The sequence below is a fragment of the Motacilla alba genome, chromosome 8 (assembly GCF_015832195.1).
Source record: "Motacilla alba alba isolate MOTALB_02 chromosome 8, Motacilla_alba_V1.0_pri, whole genome shotgun sequence".
In the NCBI taxonomy this organism is placed as follows: Eukaryota; Metazoa; Chordata; class Aves; order Passeriformes; family Motacillidae; genus Motacilla; species Motacilla alba.
In genome coordinates this window covers 27,491,742-27,513,201 of record NC_052023.1, presented here as the reverse complement: position 1 = coordinate 27,513,201, position 21,460 = coordinate 27,491,742, and the positions used below count along the sequence as shown (strand labels likewise).

At 48.1% G+C, this 21,460-nt stretch overlaps 2 protein-coding genes across 2 annotated transcripts; one reads left to right on the top strand and one right to left on the bottom strand.

Moving 5' to 3' along the window:
- Positions 1 to 810: 810 nt before the first annotated feature.
- On the bottom strand, positions 811 to 11,262 carry TDRD5 (tudor domain containing 5). The gene is made up of 9 exons (XM_038143692.1): positions 11,150 to 11,262; positions 10,545 to 10,783; positions 9,176 to 9,625; positions 8,082 to 8,209; positions 4,959 to 5,164; positions 4,076 to 4,282; positions 2,980 to 3,046; positions 1,817 to 2,017; positions 811 to 966 (listed from the first exon to the last, which is right to left on the bottom strand). The coding sequence occupies exons 1-9, from the start codon at positions 11,260 to 11,262 to the stop codon at positions 811 to 813; spliced, it is 1,767 nt and encodes a 588-aa protein (XP_037999620.1).
- A 2,437-nt stretch (positions 11,263 to 13,699) lies between these two features.
- NPHS2 (NPHS2 stomatin family member, podocin) lies at positions 13,700 to 19,565 on the top strand. Its single transcript, XM_038145076.1, has 8 exons — positions 13,700 to 14,014; positions 15,577 to 15,680; positions 16,562 to 16,634; positions 16,934 to 17,016; positions 17,274 to 17,477; positions 17,822 to 17,877; positions 18,700 to 18,778; positions 19,163 to 19,565. Exons 1-8 carry the CDS (start codon positions 13,744 to 13,746, stop codon positions 19,439 to 19,441), a joined length of 1,149 nt encoding a protein of 382 aa, XP_038001004.1. The 5' UTR covers positions 13,700 to 13,743; the 3' UTR covers positions 19,442 to 19,565.
- Positions 19,566 to 21,460: the final 1,895 nt, after the last annotated feature.

Sequence of the window (21,460 nt, the reverse complement as noted above, 5' to 3'; positions counted from 1 at the left end):
AAACGTCTCATGAAAATACTACCATTTAAATAACACAGAAAAGGGGAGAGAATCACCTGCAGACAAGTGCTCCTGGTGTTTCTAATGGTACTAGCCTGGACTGCACTCAAGACCTAGGGTTTACTCCCTGCTAAAGCTCTCTGTTCAGCAGTTGATCAAACTGTTAAATAGCCAAGGGCTTCTCTTTGAACATGCTCTGAAACCCTAGGTGTAAAAGCATACACATTTGCTTTACATTCACCCTTAGAGTTATTTTTTTAACACACCTGTAGTTGTACAGAACCATATCCCCAGCAACAACCAGGACTGCAAATCACTTCCTTTCAGGTCAGTTTAGGATGAGCAAGACCCTTTACAGCAAGTATTCACCACTGGCACTTGTGGACTTTCCCCGCATTTACAGACTACTAATCTGAATTATTACACATCCTTTGCCAAACCTCAGAGATCCAAGAGGAAAACACACACTTCCTGCCTCCCAGGGGTGCAAAACCATGCAAGTGCCAAGTCAAACTCATCACAAGAGCCTGGCACTGCTCTGAGCTCTCAAACTGGAATGTTATGGTGCCCAAAGGGGAGGTCAGAGGGAGCACACGGACTCCCCGAAGTCTGCAAAGGGATCAGAGGACAGGCAGCTAGAAAGGTATTTATGGTCCACATAAATAACAGTTCTCATATTAGGTTTCTGCTTGCTTTTTATAAGCAGAAAACCAACTCCACAGAAAGCTTCCATGGGACTAAAAGAAGACACATCTGCTGAGCCCTGGGGATGACTTCGTGGAATGACAGCTGTGCCAAACTCTCACCTGGTCACAGCTGAGCCCCATTCAGCTTCAAGGTTGCTGTTTCACTGTCTGCATCTCGAGACTGTTGCTGCAAGCGAAGGTCTGGCTGCACCACTTCAGCATTCTCCTGCTTTCCACTGGGCTGAACATACAAGGCTGAAGGATTCAGTTCCTCAAATTCCTAGAACAAATGAAAACCATGCCAGAACAGTAAAAAAACTCTACATTGTAATTACCACAGAGAATAAAAGGATGCAGCAAATCTCTAACAGGTCAGTAAATGGATGAAGGTGCACAACATCCAAGAGTTAGCTCCAAATTCTTGCAGAAATGGCCTTATTAAGAAAATCAACTCCTCTTTTGCCAGCAGCAAAATTTCTCAGCAATGCCCCTCTCCCCCAGGACTGGGCCTACACATGCAAAGATACCATCACAGGATCTAATCCTGCCAGAACATGCATTCTGCATCTGCTGAATAAAACAGACAGAAGCACTCCAGGCTGTAAAACTCAGCTTTCTGCTGAAATATAAAATTATGGCAGTACCTTTCCAAGGGGTTGCATAATCCACACAGCTCTTACTGGAACTGAGCTGAGACATGCAAACAATGCCACAGGTAAGCCCAAAGCACAAATGACCTGGCTTACAACAGGTGTGACAATAGGCAATTACCACGGTTATTCCATCCAGCACTGTACATTCCACTGGCAAAATATGACAGTTTGTAAACCAAAACCATTTCCAGATCAACTTTTAATCCATTGCTAGAAGACAGGCTGAAAACAGTTTGTTCTACTAAACAGAGTATCTCTGCTGTACCATCAGACTCCACCTTAACCAAAAAGCAAGATCTCCACATAGAGTTAGACACTGGCATGCAGTCACAAAATGAAAAGCTACAGGAAAGCAGGGAATACCAGCTTTGCTCTTCACAAAACCACTTGCTTCAAGGTAAGAATCATCCCATTTACAGGCACCCAAGCAGGGATCCTTCCCTTCCCCTTCCTTTCAGCAGCATTGGCCTCCCTGACCTGGGAAGGGATGTTCTCCCGACAGACATCAGCATATCCCATATCCCTCAGGACAGAGTGGAAGTAGACATCCTCCTTGGTGGATGTGTCACACAGGAAGAGGTACAGAACACCATTCACATATTCATCCACGATGCCCACAAGCTCCTTGAAGCGACAGAGATGCTTGAACAGGAGAACTGCTGCACTGGACCACGTACCCTGAAGAGGAAACAATGTAAAGTTACCATAAACAGACCAATATCCACCACCTGAGACTTTTCCTTGTGGTGGGCACTTGTCAAAAGCCAGCTGAGCTAGGCTAGGCGAGTGACAAATACAGGAAAGTCAAGCAGACAAGTTTCCCAGTATGAAACTAAACCAAACTTCCCCAAAGCCTGCAATTCTCATTACCCTGGGAATGCCCTTTCACCCTAAATACCTACTTCCAAACATAGTTCCATGGCATTCACCAGTGATTTTATCCCAATTGCCCAAAATGCAGTTGTTTGTTGAGTTTTGGTTTTTTTAAATTCCTGGAATCACAAGACTTTACAAACATTAAAAGTATCAAATGTTAGTAAGATGCTGCTAAGCCTCACCACAAGCAAAACTGTGATTAACCCTCAAAACCCGGGGGAAAGAACTTTTTAAAAGCAACATCCTTAAAAACACACAGGCAGCAACTCTGCTCACCTGCTTTCCTTCAGAGATTGTACTTCTCAGGCTTCTTGACCAAGAAGTTTCCCATCATAAGGAAACTTCCTTATGACCTCTGTAACTCTGGCTGTGCTAACTGCCATCTACCCAACTCACTTAAAGCTCTGTTACAGAATGAGATTTTAAAACAGAGGCTTGGAGCTACCAAGGCTTCAGAAGGACCTTGGGGAACTACTGGCAGGGAGAGGAAAAAGTTTGCTGCGCTGCTTAACAGTAGCCATCTGTTTCTGCAGGAATATAAGCAAGAATGCTCTGATGGCAAGGAAAGCACTGAGAGGGTGATTGCTTGTAGAGCAGACACTCACCCAGCACACTCTGCTGAACATGGCAGCACTAATTCTGCTGTAAATATCAACAGCACCTGACTTCATCCAAATGTTTGCCCTTGGCAGGAGAAAAAGACAACCTCTACTTGCTAACTCCTCTACAGATGTCAAGAAAGAAAACTGCATGTGGACACCTACCTCCACGGGTTTAACCCATGCCAAGGAACACGGGATGGCCTGAGCAGGGAGCTTCAAGTAGTGCCACCTAAAATACAAAGCAAAACCATTACAGCAAAAGCAGGGATAAATCAGCAGAAGAGCAGAACTTCCTCTTCTTCTGGGTTTTACTACCAGTTTAGGAATGCAGAAGCCTACACTGGATTGTGCACTCATGACTAAAACCCAACAGCAGTTTCAGAAAGCACTCCATAACCAGAGAATAGTCACAGCAAAACCAGCAATAACAACTGGTCCCTCATGCATTCCCTGGCCCAAGCACCTTCCCATCCAAACCCTTTGTGGAGACAAAGTTACAAATAGAGAACCTTGACTTTTGAACCAAAGAATGCCAACAGCCAGGCACAAGGAGAGGCAAACGAGGGGGAAGACACAAACACGGAAAATGTGTTGAACTGCAGGGAAAAAGTACCTCTGACATTGCAAACAAGTGCTACCTGGGGGATGTGCCTTCAGGAGAATGTGCACATCCATTCAGGCAAGCCAGGAAGGAGCATTAGGGAGCGTGCCCTGAGGTGACAGACAGCAGCAAGGGGACAGACTGAAGAGTGAAGGCAGACACAGGAAAGGATTTAGCAGTGTACCCCAGGGGCCAGTGCTGGGTCCAGTACTGCTCAATGTCTTCATTATCAACCTGGGGGATGGGGGAGAGTCTACCCTCAGTCTGCTGAGGACACAAAACTGGGCTGATGCCCTAGAGGGTCAGGTTGCCATCCAGATAGATCTTGACAGGACAGAGAAATGAACAGACAGGAACATCACCAAGTTCAACAAAGTCCTGCACTCGGGGAACAACAACACCAAGCATCAGCACAGGGTGGACCAGCTGGAAAGTGTCATTTTTACCAGGAGAGTGACCAAGGACTGGAATGGGTTGCCCAGAGAGGTCATGGAATTGTCACCCTTGGAAACATTTCAAAAACCATCTCAGCATGGTCCTGGGCAGCCTGTTCTAGACAGCCCCACTTCAGCAGGGAGCTTGGACAGGATGACTTCCAGAACCCTAATCCAACCTCAGCTGTTATGCAATTCTGCTGCCCGTGGGTAATTCACTTACTTGAGGAATCTCAGCCAAGACTTCTGGACAATTTGGAGGTGTCCATAGTCGGCATAGAACACCTCTACCTCGTGGTCATTGACCACACGGTGGATGATCACACGGTACCACCACTTGGAGACCATGACACAGCAGAGCTGCCCAGGCCGCACTGCAGACTCAGGCATGATGTATTTATCAGAAGCAACTTTATGTGAGTAAACGTGTCTGTAAAAGATGACAGAGAGAAACCAGCCTTAGGAGGATGCAGGAGATGAACAAGGAGAAATATATGGGGCATCAAAAGAATCCTGACTTTTTACAGCCCCCATGACATGAATTTTCAGGAGTTGTTTCAGTAGATCCTTTATATCTCTGTTCTGCTGCATTTAAAACTGAAATGGGAATCAAATTGCAACCCCAAACTTTTAACATTTGAACAACACTCTTGGGGTCCGACAAAAAGTTAGTTAAAGGGAATTAATCAGAGGCTAAACACAGACATCCTAATCATTACTTCTTTACCATTACCTTGACATATCAGCATTTCTCATGAACCAGGTTCTGCAGTACTGGTGCAGTGTTGGAGGTGGAAGTACAAGCCTTAACTGAGCACATTAGCAACAGCTGCACAGACAAGACACAGGAACCCTCCAAGCTCCTTCCCATAACCCTTCCAGGCTTACAAAGTTCAGAACTGCTAGGACATGGACAAACCACAGGAAGGGCTGGCGATCACACCTATTGCTTGCTAGTTAAAAGGAATGCACATTTTGAGCAGCGTTTCAGGACAGCACCAGCATCTCTGCACCAAGTCATGAAGCCAGCAGTGATCATCAGCAAGAGCTGGGTACACTGCTCCCTCAGCACAAACGCCCACTGCACTGCCACAGCATGCTCCCACCTCATCTCAAACATCAGATCCTGCAGTTTATAGGACGCTTCTGTGCTGCAGACGTGGATGTAGAACTGGCTAGGAGAGACGACGAATTCCACGATGACTCCCACCAAGCACCTTCTCTTCAGAGGTGGCAAACTGCAAAGGCTTCTGTCCTGAACAGCATCTGGAGGGATTTCTGGAGCCGGTGGAAACTGCTCAAAACCTTGATGCTACAAGGGGATAAGTGGGAGGTGGCATTCAGATGTCTCATCATGCACTGAACACACATAATTGGCCTTTCCATTAATTTAAAAAAAATGTTCTGCTTTCCTGGGGGCTTGTGAATTACTGAATATCAGAGAATCACAGCAAATTGGGCAAACTTGGATGAAAACTTTCCCTGTTATAGAAACAATCATTTTCACAATCTCTTTCTTTCTTTCTTCCCTCCAGTTTTAAGAGGGGTGCCACAAAAATACCCTGCTCATATTCCTGAAAGGAATAAAGGAGAGGAATTGAAGTCAGGTCACATATTTAGACAAAAAAAGTGAATTACTATTGCCTAAAAAGCAAAACAAAATCAAACACCAAAGCCAACCCGCCTCTTTGCTGGATTTTACTGAAAAGATATTTTTTCTATATTCCATGACCATGAAGAAGTACATGATTGAACCAGCAAAACTATCTGAAAATTATTCTGAAGGGACAGAAGAAATGAATGCATCCCACTTTCACACTAGAGCCACTTCCCAAAGACAGAACCAGTCAAAATCTACAATTTCTGTTATTTTCTCACTTCAGACAAATTTGTACAAGTGAGCTGTTCGAGCAGCTTTCAATGTTTCATTATTCTGACTGCTGAAAACATTATTTCACTTGAAGTAGTATGGATGGGAGCCTTAATCAACACCAGCTATTTTCACTGCCTCGAGAGCTTTCTTTTGTGCCAGCAGACAGCCCTCCTTCCATGATTAAAGACAAAAACACTTCAATTTTACTTATTGTGAGCACAGTACAAATTATGACTGCATCATACATCAGGCAAGGCGTGGGCAATTCATATTCCAGCATACTCCCTGTTGCCTGTCTCTAAATTCAACTGCAAACAATGGGGGTTTGCAATAGTGGCTGTCTTAATCACTTTGTAAAGGTGCAGATCATAGAATATTCTGAGTTAGAAGGCACACACAAAGACCAAAGTCCAGCTTCTAGACCTGCAAAGGAGCACCCCAAGAATCCCCCCATGTGCCTGACAGCATTGTCCAAATGTTTCTTGAATTCTGGCAGGCTTGGTGCTGTGACCACTTCCCTGGTCTCTCCTTCTGCAGACTGAGTGAAGCCTAATGCCCTTCAATTTTTTTTTGGAGCTAGAAATTTTGACTAAAACATTTGAGTTAAACAGTGAGTTAACATTTTTGAGTCTAGGGGCAACTGAGGGAATTCTGGCCTGAGCAGCAGCATCACATCTAAAAACCCTTTACAAATTTCACAAATTTCCCCTCACAGTTTCACAAATTTCCTCTGTGTAGTCCCTGTGAATGGTGGCATTTCTGAGGGACAATTTTGCTCTCATCAAGCTCTTCAGATCACACCGTTAAAGGCACACGTGAGCTTTATATGCTAGCTCACATATTGTTAGTGACAACAGACATTTCTTTGAAAGACTTAGGGGATGTGCACTTGAAAAGAAGCTCACAACATGCAACAAAGCTATAAAAAGATAAAGCAAGTTTACACAGTGAAAAATCAGGCTTTACAAGAAGTATGACTTCCAAAAGAGGCTGACTCCTTGCCCCAGGCTGGACTGGCAGCTGCCAAGAGTGGTGTGGGTGACACTTTTCCTTCTGTCATGGCAGGAAGAAAAAGCTCCTGAGAGCAGCAGCTGTGTCTTCTTTATCCTTCTTGGAGCTGAGCAGATGGACTCGGCCCCTGTGCCTGATCTGACCCTGAAAACACTTCCAGGATGCCTGGCAGCAGGACAGGGATCAGGTTGCATCTTTCCCCTCTACCTTTCAGCATCCCGATGAACAAATGTCCCCTGCACACCCAAACAAACACATTCTAAACCGCTTTCCTCCTCTTTAGAGCTTTTTAAAAACTAAACAGCAAACTTGGTGCTTCATGACAAACAGGAGTTGTACAAACATCTTGTAAGTCTTGTATTGCCAGGATCTTTAAATGGGTTCCTTCTGCAATACCCAGGAACAAAAATCTGGGGCTACCTAGACCGTATCCCCTCTTTCATTGCCTTCACACAATCAGACTTGTGGTTGACCCAGGGAAATTCCCTGAGGACCTCATCACACCAAACTAAAATTTATTTAAAGGATCAGAACAGGCTGCCAAAAATCTCTCAAGTTCTACACAAAGTCCAACTCATAGCTCCAGGCTTCCAAGCTCATTAGTACAAAAAAACACCAAAGTCAGGAAGAACCCTTGGGATTCTTCCCCTACCTCTAAGCTCCAATTGTAAAGCTGGGTATAGCTACAAGACAAGCTTGGCAGAGGAAACAACTCTAAGCAGGAGGATTTTCCTGAGAAAAAGAAGGCCTAAAGATGCTCAAAAGAAAAAAAAATAAAGGAGGGACAAACAAACTCTGCCAAAAAGATTTGGCAGTTCAAAGCCTCTGCACTGCTATTCTCCAGCCCCTTCTAAAATCACACTGCTAAACAAAACAAAATAATGATAATTTCCTACCAAATAGCAGAGTTGAGACTGCAGGAATCAAGGTCACTGAGGAACATTCCCCAGCTCTATCAAACTGGTTGACACTGAAGCCCTGTCAACAGCAGCAGGGGAAATTTCACAGAACTGGTCTCACAACAAAGTTATCAAAGTCCAGTTACAAGTAACTATATCAAAAGGTATCACCACTCTTGTAAACCAGCAAGATAACACTTAACTGGCCTCGGATGATCTGACAGACCTCTAGACCAAAAAAGGATTGACTTTGGATGGCACATAAAGCTATCCACCAGGTCACTGTGAGTCTGCTTGCCTCCAGAGACATCTAAAACAGGTACAAAAATGTTTGGAAGCAGCAGTGCCTCAACAATGCAAACTCAACAGAAACAAAGGTAGTAAAAAGAGTATCACCCCTTGAAACCGACATGAAAAACCTACAGATCATTCGTCCAGCTACTTACCTGTTTGAGGTGATCACCCAAATCTACTGCTTGTGTTTGCACTGGCTCTGAATCCATCAGAGCTGCTGCCTGGTAGCAGCTCTTTGTCTCACAGGTGGGTTCCAAAGAAGGCATCTCAGCTGCAGATGCTGCTGCTGCAAAGACAATTATTTGCCTGTTATTCTTTGTTGGACTGACACAGTGTTGCATATTAAGCAGAAAGGGAAAACATTAAAAAAATGGGAGTCTGAAAGCATTGGTGTTGTTTTCCTCACTACTTGTAGCATTCACAGTCAACACATTAATGAGGATTCACAGTTTAAGTTAAAACCAAACAAGAATCACTTGTTCTTGTAAGCCAGCTAAAGGTTACAATCCATTGCCAGAATAACACTAAAATGTATTTTCCCTGGAAAAGCTGTGAATTTGGTAGGAACTGTATGTGATTACCCACCCTCTCCCATGGGTTTTATGGGAATGATGAGGGCATCTGCAGTCCTGTCTCTTTTGTGGAACACTGTGGCCATGCCTTTCAGGCCAGTGTTAAATCTTCAGTCTCAAAAAGTGTATGGCAAAAGCTTTAGCAGCCTGCCGAGCAGACATTGAGAAGATCCTTCTAGCTTTTTCCCCTGTCACCTGGAATGACTAGAAATTCCAGTCCTACACACACATTCACCAAGTCCATACTCTGAATGGGCTAATCAGCCCTCCTTTCACCTCACACCACAAAACAGAGCCAAAAACCTTCCCGTTAAATTCTCTGCTAACCAAGACAACTGCCTCGTGACAGCCGCTTCTGTGGCACTCAACAGCCCCTCTGTGCCAAAGCCCAGGGGAATCAGGACTTCTGCAGCAACTGGAGATGCAGAAACAGAAACCTGAAAGGCAGTTGCTTGGCCACAGAGCTTGGAAGAGCTACGTGCTTCCAGTGATACACACCACCTCACCTTGCAGCATCTCCTCTTCCTGAGCCTCACTTTGAGGCACCTTTTCTTCCTGAGCCTCCTTTTCTTCCCGAGCCTCCCCTTGAGGCTCCTTTTCTTCCTGAGCCTCCCCTTGAGGCTCCTTTTCTTCCTGAGCCTCCCCTTGAGGCTCCTCTTCCTCCTCAGCTTCACTTTGGGGCATCTCTTCTTCCTCGGCCTCACTTTGAGGCACCTCTTGCTGTTCTATCTTGCTTGCCAAGTACTTCCTCAGGACCAGCAAGGACCCTGCCTTTGTTTGCTCAACAGCAATGGAATCAGACATGCTCCTGAGGACTTCAAGCACGGACAAAAATCCGTACTGCCTGTACTGGAACGCCCGGCCAAAGCGTCTGAGGAAGGCCCTGTCCAAGTCTGCCAGCAGAAGTGGCGAGGAGCTCAGCAGGTCCTGCAGCTCAGCCTTCACCATTGCTGGCAGGACAGGAGTCCCAGCACTCAGAGTCTGGAAACCCTGTGGGTTTTTAAAGTTCTTAGTGGGAAAAGTAGGATTTGCTTTCGTAGCAGTTTTCTTTGATGCCTTACGTGTCTTTACTTTCTGGTTGGCAACCAGCTTGGCAATCCCTTTGGTGGAGTCATCTGCAATGGCTGCAACAGAAAGAAACAGACAACCAGAACAATGAACCATTCAGAGCTCTACACTGGCAAAGCTCCTCTTCGTTCCTTTTTTCCTCTTCTCCCCACCCCTTCCAGAAGCACTTGTCTCACACTAAACCATGGCTCATTTCCAGCAATCTCACCCTTTGCAAACTGGACTGAACTACTTTTAAAAGCCAGCAACCAGTTTGCACCCTCATCCCTAGAAATTCAGACCAGGCAGGAAGGCAGCTCAAATTCTTGGATGCAGGATCACAAACAAAAACCAAGCTCCTGAGAGCTTTGCTGGGAAAGCAGAATCACAGCAAACTCACTACAGAGCACCCCCTGCCCAAAGGTCTCCCTGGAGATCAGCCCAGGTCTTTTCCAAGCTTATAAACAACTTTTTCTTGTGTTACTGTAGCACTCAAAAAGCCCCCAACCATTTAACCCTTCCCAATCAACTCCTGTCAACTGCTATTTGTTGTCACAACTCTTCCCCAAACAAAAAGAAAATGAAAAAGGTTCTTTGATACAGGCTAAGCTTCCTATGGGGTCAGGAACAGAAACCTTCACAGCTTCTCTCAAGAGGCCCCATCCCTGGTTTTGGCTCCTGCTGTAGTTTGCATTTACAGGAAAAAGTGATACTAACCAGTTTCAGTGTACACATAGGGAAATGTTATGTCATTTTCTAAACCAAGTGCAGAGTGAAAAAGTGTACAAAAATAACTAGAAGCATGGGTGACTTTTTTTAGGAGGGAAGAGTACAAAATTGTTAAAAGACAGATCAAAATACAAGAAGAAATATCAAAGACAAAAAATTACCCAGAGTAACAGATATGTGACATACAGTTCTGCACATCTGAACATCACTTTACTCAAGTATGAGGCTCCAAACAACTCCTCCACCCCTTTGGAAACAAAACCTTACCTTTGAGGATTAAAGCACCATTCCTAGAAGAACAGATTTGGACAACTTCAGGCATTTGTGTCACCAGCTCCAAGGTGGACTGGAAGCCCAGGTCGTGCAGAGGGAGAGGTTTGCAGACCATGGCCATGTACTGCTCCTCCAGCTGCTCTGGCGTCAAGCCCGCTTTGGCAGCGATCAGCATGGCCCTCACCTCCTTCTTCAGCACCTCCATAAGCTGCGCCTGCTTCGATGCCTCTGTACTAAAGGGGAACACAAGCAAGCAGGTGACGACTTGTACCACAGCTGCTCATAATCACGTGGAATTTTAGCTTTTCCCCCACTTAGCTCCCAAAAGGTGGCAGCAGGCTCACGAACAACCCCTGTATTCACTTGCCAGCACCCCTGGAGTTTAATGCACCCTTAAACCTCAGCCAGCGCAGACACCCTGCGCGTCCACACTGCCGCCCGAGGACACCCCGCCCACCGCCGACGCCAGTGCTCCTCGCAGAAACCCCTGCGACCCCCAAGGCGGGGTTTCGCCCCTCAGCCTCGCAGGGTGTCCGTGCCCCGCAGACATCCCCGCTCCCCTCGGCGCCACGCCGGGACAGCCCCGCTCCCACACGCACGGCGCCATGGCTCCCGCCGCCCCGCGCGCCTGCGCGCCGCCTTTCCCGCCTTTCGGGGCGCGAGGGCGGGGCGGGGCCGCGGCTCGCCCCCTCAGCCCGGCCGGGGCCGCCATTGCTGCGCCTCGGGGGGCTCGACACCGCCCTCAGCGCCGAGGTGGGCTGGGCTTTCCGCTGCCTCGGGGCTGGGGAGGACTCGTCGAGAGATGCTGTCCCTACCTTCTCCAAAAAACCCCAACAAAACCAAACCAAAAACGATCGGAGAAGATCTCTGAGATGATCGAGTCCTACCCAAGACCCAACACCACGACGTCAGCCAGACCAGAGCACCGAGTTCTATGTCCAGTCTTTCCTTAAACACCTTCAGGTGATGTCCCCACCTCCCTGGGCAGCCTGTTGCAATGCCTAACCACTGAAGAAATTTCTCCCTAGTCCAATTCAAACCTCTCCTGGTGTAGCTGGAGACTGTGTCCCCTTGTCCTGTCTCTCTTTGCCTGGGTGAAAAGCCTGACCTGGCTACGCCCTGCCGTGATTGTGGCTGTAGAGGGTGATAAGGTCTCCCCTGAGCCTCCTTTTCTCCAGACTGAGCTCCCCACAGCTCCCTCAGCTACTCCTCATCAGACTTGTGCTCCAGACCCTTCCCCACCTCCATTGCCCTTCTCTGGACTTGCTCCAGAACCTCTATGTCCTACTGTTATTAAGAAGAGTCTTGTCTTGTAAGGAATCTTTGTATTTTTTTGTCCCATCTACGGGGAAAATCCACAGTGGAGACACAAAAACACATTAGGAAAGAGCCACACACAGAACAGGACCAGTTCCTTCAATGTAGCAATATTTAAAACCAGATGGGGTTATTAAGAGGAGTCTTGTATTTTTTTTAGTCCCATTTAAAAGGAAAATCCACAGAGGAGACATTGACTTTCCAGAGGTCACAGACTGTAGTTAAAGAGGGCTGCAATGGCTGTTTCCTAAGGGCTCACAGATATCTAAGAAACCCCCTCAGCTGCACAGCTTATTTCCACACAGGAGTACTCTTCAGACTGAACAGGAGCTGAACCTGTGAATTTTGGGACATCCATCAGCATGTGCTCTCAAAAAATCTCCTCATTTCAAAAGTTAGCAATGAAACACATCTCCCTGCATTGGGGGAGTCAGGACCCACCGGTTGAATAAAACATCAGACAAAACCAGCACGTTGCAGGTTTGGAGGTGTTAAACATGCCAGGGTGCTTTTGACGAGACGCCGACTGGAATCCCAAACCAGGCCTGAGCTGCCTTTTGCTGTTGCTGCTTAAAACACCACCTGCCTTTTCAGCAGCTGGAGACCATCTCTGCCAGTCCCGCGTGGGCCAAGTGATAAACGCAAAGTGGAAAAGGGTTCTGGAGCACTTCCAAAGAATATATACTGTATAAATTTATTAATTACACCCCGTTCACGCCCAACTTTTCTCTGCCTTTAGCCCTTTCCATCCGTCACTTCCCCGGTGACCTGCTGACACGGCGCCCAGCACAGCAGAGAGAGCAGGCAGCTGCTGCTCCTGCCCTCCCTGCCTGCAATATCCTGACTCCAGGTGGAGCACAAGTCCCCAATAAAACAGGAATCTGTGGAAAAACAAGATCAGCACCTCCCCAGCTGTCTTCCCAGCTCCCCCCAGCCATTCCTCCACACCAGGGACCGGAATCCCTGAGCTCAGCCCTGCCCTGCTTTATGTCCCAGGCGTGTCTTTCTGTAGTGTGATTTCTAGCCAGGTGCTGATTTCTTTGATACAGTTGGTGACTTTAAAAGTGTTTCTTCCACAGGTTTCTGCAAATGTCAACAGAGGCTGAGCAGCATGAAAAGAGAATGCTCCTGTTTGCTCTGCCGTGCTCCTGCTGTGGAGAACTAGGGAGGCATTTAGGCACGAAGTCTTTTGGCAATTTACAGTTCAACAGCTCTAACTCTGTGATGGCTCTCATATTAACACCCATTCAGGGAAGCTGGGCCGGTTACTTTCCCTCCTGGCTAAAATGTGACCCTTGAGAGAGGGGGGTTGCTGCCAACATCCCTTCACAGTGCCAGCCAGAGGGCTTCTGGAGAGCAGAGCAGTGTGAGATGGTACTTACCCAAACATTCACCACAACACCTCCTCCAACCACTCCTGAGTAAGCACTGGCCTCACCAGCAAAGGCTTTTCACCCTGGTGTCTATTCTGGGCCACCCTCACCTTTTGATATCTTTGGGGCCACATGCCTGACAGTTACTTTTAAGTTGCTTTTCAACAGCTTTGCAGAAACTGTCTACTGAAAATCACCGGAATGCTTCTGATTGCATTGTATTTCCAAAAGCATAGATGCAAATAGAATATCCTCCTGGGCTCCACCCTGTCCAGGTGTAACTTTCCTTCCCATCTCCACAGCAGTGCATGATGAGAGCAGAGCAGCTGGAAACAGCTTGCTCACTTCACTGTCCATTATGCCTGACAAGCCTGTGATGGACTTGAAACCAGCCTCCTTGATGTGACGCCTCCCCTGCCTGCCTTTCCTGCCTGCAGCAATAAATTTGAGCACGTACTCGTTCCAGCCCCCGGGCAGCTGCGTGCTCCTCGGCACAGATCAGGATGGAGAAGAGGTCTCGGAGCTCTTCCAGGGAGTCCCGTAGAAGACGCAGAGAGTCCCCGGCTGCACAGAGCAAACGAGAGAAGAGAGAGAGCAGCAGAGAAGCTGGCAAAGGGAAGGGAGATGTAAAGCAGGAGAAAGCCAAGGAGACCAAGAGCACCGCGGGCAGTGATGGTAGGGTGCACACCTCCACGGTGGTGGACGTGGATGATGTGGTGTCTGATGAAGAAATGGAGGCAATGGCATTGCTGGACAGTGAGCAGCAAGAGGAAGGTACGGCTTAAAGAAGGGAAGGGGTTGGAAAACTGTGGGCTCTTTGGTGCTGTGTGGGTCACGGTGTGATTCTGCTCTCTGCATGGTGCCATCACACTCACACAGGCGTGGTTATCCTCAGGATAGGATATGGGAGACTCCAGCTAGCCTCCCAGCCAGCTTCTGCAGGCTTATTAGCACCATCCAGCAAAGCAGTGAGTCTGGATACAGGCAGTTACATTCCCAGCATCCTTGATGCTTCAGCTTGCTACTCCCCAGTTCTGTTCATGCTCTTCCTTTCCTTGCTTGGCCTCCTGTGGGTGGATGGCATTGGCCTTACTGCCAGTTCATAGCCCAAAGGATCTCACTGCAGGGAAGAACTGCTCTTGAAGTGCACACTTGCCCTCACCTGCTGGATATCCTTTAAGAGCAGCTCCTCTCCATGTGTTAGGCACATTCCCAGCCTGCTTCCTTTCGGCAGTACAACTGGGCCTGTTTGGACCCACAGCATCACCACAGGCATGGCAGATGTCTTATTACAAGAGGCAGCACCACCTGTGCCCTTCCTTCCCTGCTAGCCCCTCTGCTGCCCCAGAGTGACACAAAGGTTCAGACTTGTTCCTGACTCCCTGGGAACAAGCTTTTCACAGCTTCACCTTTCTGCCTCCATTGCAGGAATTACAGCTATTGGGCAGTGCTTAGGAGCTCTAGTGGCTACACAGGTTCTTGGGATCTGAAGCTCCCTCAGGACCTGATGGTTCTGCAAAATATTTCCAAGGCAGAGGAGCAGGGATGGAAGGGTTAGAAGGGATTAAAAATGGGAGGGATGCTAACTTCACAGTTGGAAATCCTGATCCACTCTCTGGATCCATCTGTTTTCATGCCATACCTGCCATTTTTTCCCCTCAGACAGGAGCACAACAAAGAGCAGCCAGAGCAAGATGACCCACACTCACTTTGGGGAAATGTAGAAAGTAATAATAATCTGGGCAGACCACACCAGCCAGCCTCCAGCACCTTGGGGTGACTTCTTAGAACACAGGAAGATTTTACTGGCACCAGAGGCTTCATCCCACTGTATTTGGGAGCTGGGATGCAACTAAAATCCTATTCCCAAGCAACCTGAAATACTCGGATAGAGAAGGGCACTTCAGGCTGTGCACGTTTAAAGCTCTCTCTTATTTACAATCTTTGTCTTTAGCTCATCTTTCCAGATAAACTTCAGGGATGCCAGCTCAGCAAAGTTGCCCATTCCAAGCCTTCCAACCCTGCTTTGCAGCCTCAATTCTTCAAGATGAAGTCTGCTTTCTAATCAAGCTACCATGGAGAAGCATGGCTCAGTTTTTGTCAGTAAGGCAGAGACAAAATCTGTCTATCCATCCTTGCTGCTCCTGGCAATCTGGAGCAGGGAGTGTTCCTTAACTCACCTCCAGAGAGAGCCAGGTTTACATTTACACTGGACTCATTGTAAATGAGTCCAGGCAAAGGACAGCAGTGAAGCTGATGTGTGCAGGCACTCGTCAGGCTATCAGTATTTTGGGAGCAGTCCTCTTCTAACACACTGTTGTTGGGTTTCTCCCTAGGTGTAAAGTCTCCTGGTCTGGGTGTCTGTGAGTGGCTTTTGACCATCTTGTCTTTCCTGTTCATCATACTGACCTTCCCCATTTCTGTCTGGTTCTGCATGAAGGTGAGAACAGGCATGGGGCCTCTCAGGATTTGGTGTCTGATCTGGATGTCGCACACTGATTCAGCATGTGTTGGACATGAGCATAAAGGGTTTTTTGGTACAAGGCCCCTATTTGTACCTCTTCATCTTGTCATTAATTTTGATTTGTCCTTTATTGCATATTGCTACAGAACAGGGGTCCAACCATTGCCTACCAAATACTCCTGCTGAAATACCAGCAGCAAGGAACTAAGGTTTCTCTTTTTTAAAACAAATTGCAAGTCTGTTCACTTTCAGACACGTCCCCCAGCCTACCTAGCCCAGGCACAGCTGCATTACAGCAGCAGGGTAAAAAGACTTTAAGGTCAAAATTTTAAGAGATATTGATATCTCCGTTAATAGCAGATTTTCCATCTTCCTCTCATTTCTATTCAGATTTATAGCATGGCTACAAGTGAGCACTTGTAGGCATTTTGATTCCCACTTTTCAAGAAATTTCACCTTTGTCTGTTATGAACAAGAATGCCAGTATTACAGCTCAGCTCTTAGGATGAGCACGTTTGCCTTGGAGGGAAGCAAGCAATGTGGAACATTTTAACTTGGGTTATTTAAGTTTGGCCAGGCTATAAGGAAGCAAAATGCTGGATCATCTTGGGAAACCCTGGGTGGGTCTAACATGGGCTGCTCTCACCAAATCTCTGTCTGTCACAGGCCTGCTCATATACAGGGCTGGCCAGCGGTTCTGGGCAAAGGGTAAAGTGACTCAGTGACAGGTGATGCCAGAGCTGCTGAAATCCTCCCTTTGCAGGGCTTTTCCAGAATAAACTTCCTCCCGTGCTGGTGAGGCTGCTTTTCCCAGTCCTACTTCTTGCTCTCCAGCCTGGATCTGTTTCCCTCTGCAGGTGGTGCGGGAGTATGAGAGAGCCATTGTGTTCCGACTCGGGCGCCTCCTTCCTGGCAGAGCCAAAGGACCCGGTAAGGTGTTCACTGAGCTCCCCCAGCCACACTGCTCCTCTTCTGCATGCTTTACCAAAGCTCACATGCTGGTGCCCTCCAAGCAGACAAAGGAGATTTGATGGGTTTTGTTCCCTTCCTTTTAAAGGCCAGTAGTTTCTGATGCCTTTTCCATCACAGAAGCAGCCTGAAAGTTTGAGCCTATGTATTGCTATTCTTTTGTAGTTCTGCATGCTGAACCCTCTCTTGTTCTCCAGAACAGAAGAGGTAATTTTTGTAGTTCTGAGGATGAACCTGTTGTCTTTCTCTTCCTCCCACAGGCCTTTTCTTTTTCCTTCCCTGTTTGGACACCTATCACAAGATAGACCTCCGCCTCAAAACCCTAGAGATCCCCTTCCATCAGGTATGGCTGACACCCCCTCTCTATATTAATTTTGGAATGTTAAATCTTATGCTTCCAACCTTCATCCTTGCAAAGAAAAAATTCAAAAAACATTCAAATTAACCTGTAGTTTGCCCAAGATCAGTCAGTAGCAGAGGTAAAAGCTATAAAGACTTAACCATTCAGCCAGTCTTCATCATTCTCTTGGTTGCGGGCTTTTCTGTGCTACCTTAGAGTTGCCAGAAGCAGCTCCATCTCCCCTAATGTCTTCTACTTAGGTGGTGACCAAAGACATGGTTACTTTGGAGATAGATGCTGTCTGCTACTACCGGTTGGAAAACGCCTCTCTTCTCCTCACCACCCTGACCAGCATCTCCAGTGCCATCCAGCTGCTGGTGCAGACCACCACGAAGCGCCTCCTGGCACACCAAGCCTTCTCTGAGCTTCTGCTGGAGAGGAAGAACATCAGCCAGGAGATCAAGGTGCTTCCATGGGGAGGGAGACAGCAAAGCAAGGGGTGAATTGAGGCTCCAAAAGAAGCTCAGGTGGCCAGTCCTTCAGAGTCAGACACTGGTTTGAAGAAGGCTTCCACACTTGGAATCAGTGTGGACTCCAGTTAAATCCCCCTAAACCCCTGGGGTTAACACAAATGGAAAGTGAGGGCAGTCATTTTATTTCTGACGGGCCTCGCCCAGTAGCACACTGAACCTGATAAATCTGCCTTGCAGTCCTGCAAATAAATTCCTGCCCTGTCTTGCTCCCTGTGAGGGGCCTAGGCCAGGTCTGCTGTTCTCCCCATGCTCTATAAAAATATTTGTCTTTATAGGTGGCTTTGGATGCGGTCACAGGCTGCTGGGGGATCAAAGTGGAGAGAATAGAAATGTAGGTAGGAAGTGCTGGTAGAAGGGAATTCTCTCTCCCTTTGCAAGTACCTGTCCTGTGCTGCTTGCTGTTGCCTGCTCCTCTTCCTGCTTTGCCTCTGGCTCTCTCTCTGCAGGTGTTCTGCACAAGGTAGAGCCTCATCTCTTGCCTTCCTATTTTCCCTGCCCTTTTCAGCCTCTGCCCCATGTAAAATTTCCACATGTAAGACTGTTCTTTCTCCTGGCCTGACAGCCAGAGCAGGATCTTTAGCTGGCATCTCATCACCATTTCGCTGCTGCTGCAGGCAGAGTTTGCACTCAATTCTGGTAGCCCAAAAGGCACAGCAAGGCACTGAACTCTCCATGTCCCACTCTACATCAAAGGCCCTGGGGTCTCAGCACTGGTAGGGATGGGCTCCTCACTCAAGTCTGTGCAGAAAGGTGGGACTCTCTGATCACACAGAGGGACATGGAAGAGAGAGCCAAGCAGTGAATGAATAAATCTGTGAACAGAGCATTCCTGTGCCTGTCTTGAGAGCTGTCTCCTAATGGAGTCTCTGCTGCCTCATGAAGTGTGAGCTTTAACCACAAGCCTCAGAGACACAAAGAGATCTCCCTGCTGGCTGGTGATCATGCCTGGTCACTAGAAAACCAGGCTGAAAGAGAAGGTTGGGAATGGAGACAGAAGGCTGAAGTGAGACATGCAAAGAGGGACACCCAGGGGCAAAGAATACAAATGAGCTGCTCTGCAGAGACCAGCTGAGCCATCCCAAGCCTCAGACTGACCATCCAGTGTTGCCAGGACAGCCAAGAGCCCAACTAATGCCTGTCTTTACTACCACAGCAACAACGTGCAGCTGCCTGCTGAACTCCGGCAGTCCCTGGCTGTGGAAGCAGAGGCCCAGAGACAGGCCAAAGTGCGGGTATGCCAACATCTGAACACTTCTCATCTCCTTCCAAAGCATTCCTCCTCCCTTTCCCACCTCTGGTTTGAGGTCCCTGTGTGTGCCACACAGGCACACAGCTCTGGGTTGAGATGTTTCCTTTAATTCCTGAACAATAGCTGAGTCTAACAAGGGGAGCTCAGTTGTGAGCTCCGATGGGCCTGGTAAAAACATGCCAGACACGAGCTTCCAGACTTCTGGCAATGCCAAGAGGTTAGTACATGCTGTGATCTTCAAGGAGCAGGAATGTTATAATCACACTGACCCCAAAAATTTCATCATGGCAGCCTTCCTCTGTAACAAACAGTCGGTGCCCCCTCAGTCCCAGCCTCACAGAACCTTCCTTCTTCCCCTGCTTGGTAGGTGATCGCTGCAGAGGGAGAAAAGGCTGCTTCCGAGTCCCTGCGGATGGCAGCTGAGATCCTGTCCAGTGCTCCAGCTGCTGCTCAGCTCCGTTATCTCCATGCACTGCACTCCCTTACCACAGAGAAACCTGCTGCTTTCATCTTGCCCTTGCCTCTGGATGCCATGAACCTGGTCTCTTCCGCTACCCACAGCTCTCCAGCTGTGAGCAGCCTCCTTACAGGCACCACAAAGCTGCCAGAAAATCCAAAAGACAAGAAGGACTCACCCATGCTCTGAGAGAAATGGTTCCCACCTTGCTCCTGCTCAGAAAGGAGCAAGAAGGCTGGCCCACCATCAGGTTCTGACCTGGATGCAGGAGGGAAAGCAGCCTGCAATATAAAGTGGATTGTATATGGAAAAAGCCTCTACTTGTTTTGGAAAGGAAAAAATATGGAGTGCAAGGAGCAGGCCTGGCAAGTGTGTGAGCAGGGGGTTGAGGGAAGTGGGATGTCATCCCTTCCCCTCCAGAGAGCCAGATGCACCTTGACACATTACAGCCTGGCTCCCAGGGTGTGATCCATCTTGCCCCATCACCTTGGAAGGAAGGACAGACTTTCCCGTGTCCTTACATGTCCCCCCATCCACAAACCAAACAGCCAGGCAGGTGGGAGTGGGAGCACAACAATCCGTAGGGGAACAGCATGCAGGCAGGATGCTGGGTGCTGCCATCCTGGTGGTCCTGCAAGGAAGGAAAGGTCCTTGTGGTGTCCTGGATATGGGATTTCAGTAACCACCCACATACATCCGCCCAACCAAGGCGTTTAGCCCGAGTTCTGAAGTAGGAGGAAAAGGAAGAAGGGGAGAGGGCAGCCTTTAAAGCTTGGTGCTTCCCTGCCGAGCACATCTGCTGTGCAGAGGAAGAGCTGTGCTGCTGCTCGCTTCCACAGGGTGGTGAGGCAGGACAACGTCTGAGCTCGTGGGCACTTGAAAACGTTAGGGTGACCTGTTCAACCAACGCCCGCTGGGCTGACGAGGGGAATCCTGGCTGAGGGCCTGGGGAACGGTGACACCTTTGCCCGCCTGCAGCTGCTTTGGTAATTTTCACACACGGAGGGCAAGCAGAGAGTTCTCAAAAATCCTAGAAGCCGCAAAATTCCTAGTATCTTTCCTGCCTACAGCTGTTTGAAATGGCCAGGAACCTACAGGTATTGCAGTCCTTTCCCTTGGCAAAAAATCTGGAGCACTGTCAAAGGAAATATCCCCTGCACTCAGATTTTCTGATCCTGGTGCCCTTTATGTGGACGTCAGCTCTGCTCCTGCCCTTTTACTTGACCCACAGCATCTCCCCTTGCTTCAAAGCAGATCTCCCTGCACAGCCAACCCCAGCACACTGTTCTGCTGTGTCCTGTACAGGTCAAGAGAAAGGGCACTTTGTTGCCTTTCTCTTAATTGCCCCACATTGTTGGTCATGACACCCGTGCCTAGCAGGGGATACTCAGCCAGTCTCTCACTCTTGAATTTTCATTTATTCACAGCTCTTTGCCTGCTGGTAACTCTAACTGCTCCCATGACTGCTCCACAGTCTACAAATATTTGCCAGCATTTTTACAGCAAGGACACCTGGCCGACCAGCCCTCTTACGAGTGGTTGGGAAGTGGGAAAAATCCACCTCTGAACTCGGCAGTGACCACACAAGCACCTGACCTGCAGGTGTAACCTCCCACTTACATCGTTTGCCACTGTAACCCTCCCAGGGAGGGGGCAGCAGGACCACTGTGGCTGTGATACATCTCAGAAATGATCTGCTCATGGAAAATTAGCTCTGGGAAGTTGAACAGCTCTGTCATCTTCCACTGGGGAACATGAGCTGTGCAGTTACTCCTCTAAATCTGGTTCTGGTTATTTCTCATGCTGCTGGAATAGGCCCTTCTTTCCCAACCTCAAGGACATAAGAGCAAAAGGGCGTAATACTACAGAGTGAGCTGCAGCTGATCCTTTCTCTGGACACTTCTTTGGCTGCATTTCTAACTCTGTGTAAAATGATCCATCCCCACCAAGATTATTGGCACAGGAGGGACCAACAGCTTTACAGATAGAGTCTCAAGGGATCAACACTTAGCCCAAGAACTGATGTCAGGAGACACGCAGCACGTCAGGGCACACCCATTACCCTGTTTGCACTTGTATCTGCAGAAGCCAGGCATGGGTTTTTCAAACAGAAAGGCAAATTATAGCTAAGAGCATCCTCAGTTCCAAAAAGCATGCCTTGCTCCAGCAGGATCTTCTCTCTTTTACATGTACACAGCCAGCAGAAAC